The sequence below is a fragment of the Cornus florida genome, unplaced genomic scaffold (genome assembly GCF_030987335.1).
Source record: "Cornus florida cultivar Cherokee Brave unplaced genomic scaffold, ASM3098733v1 CherokeeBrave_3.0.0_Hap2_Chr09, whole genome shotgun sequence".
NCBI classification, from domain to species: domain Eukaryota; kingdom Viridiplantae; phylum Streptophyta; class Magnoliopsida; order Cornales; family Cornaceae; genus Cornus; species Cornus florida.
The window spans coordinates 18766806-18776248 of record NW_026775579.1 but is presented as its reverse complement, the minus strand read 5'-3'; the positions used below and the strand labels follow the sequence as shown (position 1 = coordinate 18776248).

General features: G+C 36.6%; 1 protein-coding gene and 1 non-coding gene across 2 annotated transcripts; both read left to right on the top strand.

Annotated features, from left to right (window-relative positions):
* Nucleotides 1-596: 596 nt before the first annotated feature.
* On the top strand, nt 597-705 carry LOC132275748 (small nucleolar RNA R71). Its single transcript, XR_009470728.1, has one exon. It is a non-coding gene; the product is annotated as a small nucleolar RNA R71 (small nucleolar RNA).
* A 6028-nt stretch (nt 706-6733) lies between these two features.
* LOC132273223 (abscisic acid 8'-hydroxylase 3-like) lies at nt 6734-9443 on the top strand. Its single transcript, XM_059774233.1, has 9 exons — nt 6734-6945; nt 7040-7358; nt 7821-7973; nt 8122-8397; nt 8519-8605; nt 8715-8793; nt 8883-8989; nt 9069-9187; nt 9353-9443. Exons 1-9 carry the CDS (start codon nt 6734-6736, stop codon nt 9441-9443), a joined length of 1443 nt encoding a protein of 480 aa, XP_059630216.1.

The following is a 9443-nucleotide window of genomic DNA, read 5'->3' as shown; positions in this document are numbered from 1 at the left end:
GGGATCCTTGGTTTTGAAGTGGAGGTGGAATGTATTTCCCTTGAAAACCGCCTTGGGAAGAGTTTGAGCCCTCCCCTTGGTTTTTCCAAGAAAAATTAGGATGATTCCTCCAACCGGGATTGTAATGGTTACCATAAGGATTGTTCCCTTGGTTCACAAATGTTGCATTAACTTGCTCAATGGGTTCATTTTGAATTTGTCCATGAGGACAATTAGAAGTAGAATGAAGAACACTAGAACAAGTTATACATGATTCATTTTGAGCTCTAGGAGAATGGTTAGGAAAGGAAGACACTTGATTCGCCAAGTTTTGATTGATCAATTGATCAAACTTTTGAGATAAAGACTTCATCTCGACGGTTATATCATTTGAGTGGTCTACTTGATGCAAGTCAACACTCTTCCTACCTTGAGAATTTCTACCATTCCTAGATGACAATGTTCTATGCAAAGAGTTTTCACTCATGCTCTCATAAAGACGCCACACGTCTTCCTCATGCCGGTCTATATAAGAACCTCCCATTGAAGCATCAACCATCCCTTTATAATTGTCCGATAAGCTTTCAAAGAAGAATTGGACCAATTGCCATTTAGGCATGTCATGGTGAGGACACTTCCTAAGCAATTCATTGAAGCGTTCCCATGCCTCGTGGAAAGTTTCTCCCTTCCCATGTGTGAATTCTCTAATGGCGGTTCTCATAGCATTGGTCTTAGAAACCGGATAGTACTTTTTCAAAAATTCTTGTTGCATTTCTGCCCAAGAAGTTGTAGAAAAAGGCCTAAGGTTGTTAAACCAATACTTCGCCTTATCTTTAAGGGTGAATGGAAAAAGTTTCAGCCTTAAAACTTCTTCCGGCATGTCCGTGTATCGAACGGTAGAACAAACTTCAAGAAACTCATCCAAATGCTTGTAAGGTTCTTCACTAGGAAGTCCATGAATGTTAGGTAGCATTTGGATAGTTTGTGCTTTAATCTCATAATGGTGTGCTCTAAATGGTGGCAATTGAATGCATGTGGGTGCATTATACTCATTAGGCACATAGTGATCTCTCAATGCGAGTGGTGGATTAGCAACTTGAGGTACAACATGGACACCTTGGTTATATTGAGCTTGATTAATGATGGGGGGTTGTGGTGCATACATAGGCCTTGGAATTCCCATTGGAATTTGGCCTTGTTGTTGAGGAGGTTGATGAATGTATAGCCTAGGCATGCCTAATGGAACTTGCATATTATCATTTTGCACATTAGGATGAAGGATGCCTTGTTGGTCTATGTGACCAAGGTCTTCAACATGATCATCATTGAGAGCGTCCATTGGTAGATTGGTTTTATATGAACTTCCTCTTTCCTTTGGATTCCTAATAGTGGATTCTAAATGCAAATCAAGAGGGACAAGAGTAGGTCTCAATGAACGTCGACCATGCATGCACAATGCAACACGAATAAGCAACTTTCTCAACAATGCAATTAAACTTCACAATCACAATTTTCAAATGCAATGTATGTCAAATAAATGCCTCCACGTGGGCCCCCGATTTAACTAAGGAGATTGAGTAAGAAGGTCTCACAATAGTCCTTTAGCACTTCAACTCCAAAATTAAAAGCTTAGCTTAGTAATTTCACTTAGCAATTTTTCATTTTAAGCATTTTTCTTTTGCTTTGCTTTGCTCCTTAGCTTGGAATTACTTTGCTAGCTCCTTGCTCAATGCACCTAGTCAATGAAGAACAAACTTAATAAGTAATCAAAAACAGAAAATAAAAAGAAAGTAAAGACACGATCAAAAGAGTACTAATCCTAATTGAATTTCACAATTCGACGTTGCCAATTTAAAATCCCCGGCAACGGCGCTAAAAACTTGTTGTTGGTTTCCTTGATGGAGTCGCCACAACCAACAAAGCTTGAAGAGTTGTGAATTTAGGAGGTGGCCAAGTTTTACATTTATAGAAAGCCACTACTACCTTTCTCTATATAAAATATAGATAGCGCGAGTAGGGATCGTCCCAAGGGATTCGATGGTGTATCAAATTGTGAAACTATGGTAATTAGGGTTAGTAGGTCGAGTGATCACACAATTGATTGGTTGGTTGATTAAGCTAAATTGAATTCAACTAAATAAAATAATATGAAGTAAACAAGAGATAGAGAGGTCTTGGGGTGTAGAGATCACCACCAAGCAATACTTTTCTATACTACTAACAAGTGATTAATTGAGGGTAATGGATGTGTTGCAATATGATAAGGGTGTGTGTGCATTAGATTGATTCAATTGGCAAGGATGACAAATCAAGCAAGTATTGTCTAAACATCATGTGAAGAGCACAATATATCTAAACAATAGAGCATATATTGTCTAGACAACATGGGGATAGCACAATAGATCAAAACAAGTCATTAATCCTTCATTAAGCTCACAATCCACATACAACACAATATTAGAGGAATATGCCATTTGGATTCACAAGCATGGAACATCAAACATCAAGAGTAGATTGTCCTCCCATCTAACATTACACTACCACTGCACTAAATCTACACTACTAGCATGAAAATAAAGCTATCTAGACTAGGGGAGAGGCACAAACCATCAAGAATAGGCATAAACCATCAAATGAACCAAAATAACATTCATTAAGCATATCATCTTGATAATCTCTAGATCTATAGCATCAATACACATAGACATGCATCAAAAACACTAAATCTAGAGATAAGCACATGAATATCCTACTCTAGCATACATAGACATATGGATAAAATAGAATAGTCAATTGGAAGCATTAAACCATACAAACCATGAAATAATCAAGATTTATATATACATGAATATCAAGATGTATCATACAACACTAATCCCTCAATAATACACAAGATTAGAGTATAAAAAGCATGTTTGGGGCTAACTCTAGCCCCAAGAGGATGTCTAGCCACTCATGGTAGTGATGATCTAACCCTCAAGGGCTAAATTCATGGTGTAAATCTGCTCCTTGATGATGAAGGTCTCCTCCAAAGGTTGCCCTAGCTTCCTCCCTTCTTCCTCTCCAAGAATAGCCTTCAAGATGATTTTCAATGTGTGACAAGAGACTCCCCCTCAAAAAGTGTATCATATTCCTTATATAGGTAGGTCAAATACACCCCATGATGAGCTGTGGTCGTGCAAGGCATATTCTCCAATCATTGGATGAAGGACGGAATAATGAGCTGGACTTTAACTTTTTCTCGCTGGAGGAAGTTCGATCGATCGAACCTTAACTTGGATCGATCGAAAATGGGTTCGATCGATCGAACTGCATCCTGGGTCGATCGAAGTGGTTTGACTCCTCCGGATAATGATAAGGTTAGGATATTTCGAAGATATTTATGGGGAAAAGGACAAAAGTGGTTGGTAGGCGTACAACTGTGGATAAGATCAATCATTTGAATATGACAAAATAGGGTTCGATCGATCGAAGGTGATGTTCGATCGATCGAACTTGGAATTTTAGCAAAGGCCAAGGTTGGATCTATCGAGAAGTACTGTGATCGATCATAGATGTTCGATCGATCGAACTCTAAGTTGGATCGATCGAACTTTTCAGCTGCACAACTTTGATTCCTTTTTGCTCCTTTCTTTCTCCACTTTGCTCCCTCCTTTGGTTTATCTCAGGATTGCTTCAATTAAGCTCTTATTTGGCTGAGTTAGCTCAATTTTGGGATTAGTGCCTGAAAATATAAATAACACGTAATAAGTTTAAAATGGCAAAGTAAGATAGATAAAGGTACTAGAATGCTTAAGCTTAACGGGTTTAAATGCGCACTTTTCAGTGCTCATCAGTTCGATTGTATAGGTTATCTTTATTTGCATGTTTTTATATATTTTTAGGTTTGTTTCCCAAAAAGGAATAAAAATGATGTTTTGGTGAGTTCTTGAAGATCAAAGCATGCCGGGCCGGTGCTCTACAGTTTTGCCAAGCTAATATGTGCTATTGAACTCATGACACTCTCTGCAAAGTGCTAAGAAGAAGGATAACGTCATCGGGCCAAGCCAAAGTCAAATTAAGAAAAGTGTTCTTGAGCCCAGGACCATTGCGGGCGCCCTCCAGCCTTATGCATAAATCCTGCTGGCGCCCGCCAATTTATGATCGAGGCATTCAATTCCGAGGAATGAAAGCAATTCATTCTAGTAGGTTTCAAATATGGTGGGGCCCTGCCATGCACTACAGGCGCCCGCCAGTTGTCGTCAGCAGCCCCAAAATGCCCTATTGCCAGTGCGTGGATGCCAGCCTTGACACCTCGCGGGTGCCCACCAAGTTACAGACAACAGGTCATGGGTTGCATTGTTTCACCCAATGTTATCCCCTTGATTTAAGGGATAGGTCTGCACTCTCTTAGGGATTTTGGGCCACGAATTAAGAGTGGTTGAGACGATATTTTTGCTTATTAGAAGGCTTGAAGCATTGTATTATGATGATCCAATATTGTAAGGATTTCTAGAGAGAAAAATATTGTGTTCTTGAGAGCTTGTGTGTATTTTGTTTAGAAGGTGCGAAAATGGAGGGGAAGATCTCCTCAACCTCTTCCTCCCTTACTTCCATGGGTAACTAACTCCCTTTCTAGGGAGGTGATGAAGCCCTTCTTTATAAGCATGCTCTAGTTTTGCTTTTAATTTGGGGAATGAATCATGTATATGGTAGTTTCATATTTTAGAGCTCTACACATGTTGTAATGGATCTTAATTTCTATAAATGATTATGTTGAGTCTATTATCTTGTCTTAGATTATATTTTCTCATGATTATATAGCTTGCATCTTCATAGTGAGAATGGAGATGAGATTATGAAATGGTGTTTAATGGCATGTTGTTTTAGAAGTTTGATAGTCCATAACTTAGGGCCCCCTTTGATGGATTATTCTTAGTTTTTGACTTCATGTGCTATTATCATTTTATTGAGGAGTTTGATAGTTTCTAGCTTAGTGAGCATGTCAAATGTTACACTCTAGTTTAGGTAGTTAAGCATGTAAATCTTTGATGGAATATACTTGCTTCTTGATTTCATGAATTTCTTGAAGATAATGTAGCAATCTTGTATTACTACATATCATTGTTATATACATAAGTTGTTTCCCAAGTTAATCACAAGCTAGCATGTTTATATGGTTAGTGGTGGATTTACTTCCCTAGCACATAAGTTCATCTCCTCTTAAATTCCTTCAATTTATTGTTTTATCTAATTTTCATTTCCTATTTCTAAGTGACAAACAAAACCAAACCTTACACCTCTTTCATCAAACAAAGTGATTTTTAAAACCTTGATTGCTATAAACTTGCAGTCCTTGTGGTTCAATTTACCCCTATGATAATCCTATTTTACAATGATTTATGTTATTGCAAGAGTTGATTATAATTGATAAACGTATTTCAAACCCACCACAGAAGAGAAAAAACGGCAGATATATTCTTCAACATAAAATGATGCAATTTCTGATTCAGAAAAAGGTTCCTTGGTCGGCAAAAAAAGGTACTACATATATCACCCAGCTTTCATTTTCAGAAAAATTCATCTTCTACAAAGAATGAAACCATAAGTATTAGTATTATATTCAATCATTTCTCAATTTTTGAAGAAGAACAAGTAGATGAAGCCTCCTAAGCTAAAATAAAAAAAACAGATAAAACCAACCCAAGGACCTAGCTATGACAAATAACCTCCAAAGCAAACACGCACAAAAGACAAGAATCGTTTATCACCAAGTGAGGAGGCCAGATGGTTCCAAACATATAATATAATTTGAGGGGACTAAGGCAAAATATTTAAAAGTAGCATTTTAATTTTAATTTTATTCAAAAATCGGTCTTTTTACTTTTTGATAATTAAGTTTATTAAATAACCATTTTTATTCGAGTTTTGAAAACGTACATGTTTCAAATTTTTATCTAGAATTGGATTAATTTATCCACGTTTGTTTCTCTCACTCTTTTATTTTTTTATTAAGTTTTCCTACTTTGATTCATGTTTTTTAGTAGACATATTTAATAATAAATTATGCACACACAAAATATACGCTTTTATGATAAAAAAAATAATAAGACTACAAAAATAAATTAAGTTAAAAGAACAATAGAAATTGATGTTAGAAAATATTCCGTAATGATCCAACAAATTCTTCAATCCTTTTAATTTCATTTTATAGTTTTCAGTGAAGTTCTGGCATCCAAATAGGAAATTATTATTTTTAATTATTTAAATTTTTATTTTTATGTTTTTTTATGTTTGAAAACAAAATGCTACCTTTAAATCCTTTGGAGTATTACGTGTAGTCACACAAAAAGTGAGAGCTTCTAAGAAAAACAAACAATGAAAAGAAAAGAACTGGAGAAACAAATATAAAAGCAGAGAAAATAAAAGAATAGATGAAAGTTTTTTCATCCTCAAATTAATTATTTGTTAAATACGAATATGTAAATTAAATTGTACATAATGAGCCCACTACTGGCATACTAATGCAAATGAATCCAATTGGCTGGAGCCTTAGGCGACTGCTCCAGCCGGCACTAACAATAGTCACTACATATTTTTTATAGTGAGCTGCCCGATATATGCATGTTAACAAGAAAGACAGAGAATAATATACTGGAGAAATCAATGAAGGGCTACTTCATCCCTATTATATATATATACAAAAACAATGTATTTATATCTATATATATATATCGGTCTAACAGTGTGTACTTGTTTAATTAGGAGAAAGGAAATGGAGCTAATAGCCATGTCAATGTTGTTGGTGCTCATATCAGCAATTCTACTTTCAGCCTTCTTCTTGCTGCATACATGGAATTCTCCCAAAGCAATGGGTGGTATCCCTGGTACCCTTGGTTGGCCTATAGTAGGTGAAAGCTTTTCGTTCCTGTCCGACTTTTCGAGTCCTTATGGTATTTGCAGCTTCATGAACAAGAGACAGCAGAGGTAACCAATCAAATAGATATATATAATAAGATCAACATAATTTGGTTCGATCTTGATGTTTTTCTGTATATACATATATATATTTTTGTATTAGGTATGGGAAGGTGTTCAAGAGCTATATATTGGGGAGATTTACTGTGTTCATGACTGGGAGAGAAGCAAGCAAGATTTTGTTGACAGGCAAAGATGGGGTGGTGAGTTTGAACCTCTTCTATACTGGGAAGCAGGTGCTTGGTCCAACCAGCTTGCTCCAACAGACCGGAGAAGCACACAAGCGGCTGCGAAGGCTCATTGCTGAGCCCCTCTCACTTGATGGCCTCAAAAGATATTTCCAGTTTATGAACAACTTGGCTATTGAAACCTTAGATCAGTGGCCTGGACAAACGGTCTTCGTTCTTGAAGAGGCATCTACAGTTAAGTTTGGATGCTTGAGTTTTACATCATGATATTCAAAATCTGCTTAGTTTCTTTTCTTTTTTTATTTTTATTTTTATTTTTATTTTCCCTAGGATGGTACTCCTGTAGTTGTAGCCTTACCCTACATGCAAAGAAATTATTTTTCATTTTAAATCCGTGACCTCTATGTCAGAATCGCCAACCTTACTATTACGCTATGGTCTTCTCTCAGTTATCCTATAGAAAAGTGGATTGTATTATAAATACTCCATTCGTCCTAAATTAAGTGTCGGAACTGTAACTCCTAACGACACTTTATTTGGGACGGAGGGAGTATTTAATTAAAAAAACTCAATTTCAAATAATACTTCTGTAGTACACTGAGAGCTAGTTTGTCTTTGAAGTTCATGATAACTATTTCAACTGGGTGTGTCTTCAATTGTTTCCAGAGATATAATCCAACTTTTCAAATTTTGCAGTTTACACTCAAGGTGATCGGGAACATGATCATGAGCTTAGAGCCCACAGGTGAGGAGCAAGAGAAATTTCGAGCCAATTTCAAGATCATTTCTTCCTCATTTGCCTCCTTGCCATTCAAAATCCCTGGAACTGCTTTCCATCGCGGTATTAAGGTAACACTGCTAAGAAAAATCACAAAGTCACAATAAATCAACTCACGAATTATAATTAGAATCCATCAAGACAAGCAGTGCCACTACAACTCAAAATCTAAAGGAAATCATGAGAAAATGTACTAATTAACATCATATGTGTGATCAGGCTCGTGATAGGATGTATGCCATGTTAGACTCGATAATTTCCAAGCGAAGAAATGGAGAAAGTTTTCAACAAGACTTCTTAGAATCCCTGATAAAGAAGCACAGCAAAGGTGCCTCGGAAGAAGAAGAAGACGTAGACGATGATAAACTCACAGATACACAATTGAAGGACAACATATTAACTTTGCTAGTTGCAGGTCATGATACCACAACTGCAGCTCTCACATGGCTCATCAAGTTCCTCGAAGAAAATCCTGCTGTATTGGAACGTCTCAGAGTAATACTTTCTTTACATTCAAACCAAAAAAAAAAAAAAAAAACCATTTCTTTTGTTGAAGTTTGCAGGATATTTTTTTGTTTTTATTTTTATTTTTTCTTTTCTCATGGTGAATTTGCAGGAAGAACATAAGGAAATTCAAGCTAACAGAAAGGGTGGATCAAGCCTAGTCTGGTCTGAAGTCAACAACATGCCGTATACCAATAAAGTTAGCAGCATATCAACTCTTTTATTTACTTTGTTTTTTTTTTCTCTTCCTGAAAGTAGAAGCAAAATCAAAGAATATTTGTGCAATTATTTGGTCCTTTTTTGTTCAGGTGATTATGGAAACTCTTCGGAGAGCCACAATTCTGCCTTGGAATTCCAGAAAAGCAGCCCAGGACTTTGAAATTGATGGTATACATCTTCCAAGTAAACATATATATATAGATGCTAAAACATAAAATTGCAGTACTAGACTAAACTGTGTCGTAAAATTTCATCAGGTTACAAAATCAAGAAAGGTTGGTCAATTAACTTGGATGTAGTTTCAATTCACAATGACCCAGAAGTTTTTCCTGATCCCCAGAAGTTTGATCCCTCCAGATTTGATGTAAGCTCCTCCCAATTCGTTAATCTATTCTCTTTGATTACTTCCATTCTCGGGAAATAAATTCTTGGATCATGTGCAGGAACCCTTAAGGCCTTTCAGTTTTCTTGGGTTTGGCAGCGGACCACGAATGTGTCCAGGAATCAACCTGGCCAAGCTGGAGATTTGTGTTTTCATTCATCACCTGGTTTGCAGATACAGGTAATCAAGAGAAACCGCCTTCTAGTTTGTGTTTTCAGTCTATCTTTTGATATTCGGTTCTTTGAAAACAGAAAACTGTTCACCTAAAACTAAACCAAACAGGCCATAAGGCCTCGTTTGTTAGGAAGCTACAATTCCATTTTGACACTGTGACCTTCATTGCAGGTGGAAAACTTTGGAGAAAGATGACTCTGTCCAGCCAACTCTTGTTCGGATGCCAAAAAACAAGTATCCAATCGTAATTGAGCCGCTGTAG

What these genes read in the sequence shown, in the direction of transcription:
- LOC132273223 (XM_059774233.1), top strand. Translation starts at nt 6,734, where the DNA reads ATGGAGCTAATAGCCATGTCAATGTTGTTGGTGCTCATATCAGCAATT. An exon ending in ATGAACAAGAGACAGCAGAG is followed by an intron (nt 6,946 to 7,039) that starts GTAACCAATCAA and finishes TTTTTGTATTAG; the next exon opens with GTATGGGAAGGTGTTCAAGA. An exon ending in TTGATCCCTCCAGATTTGAT is followed by an intron (nt 8,990 to 9,068) that starts GTAAGCTCCTCC and finishes GATCATGTGCAG; the next exon opens with GAACCCTTAAGGCCTTTCAG.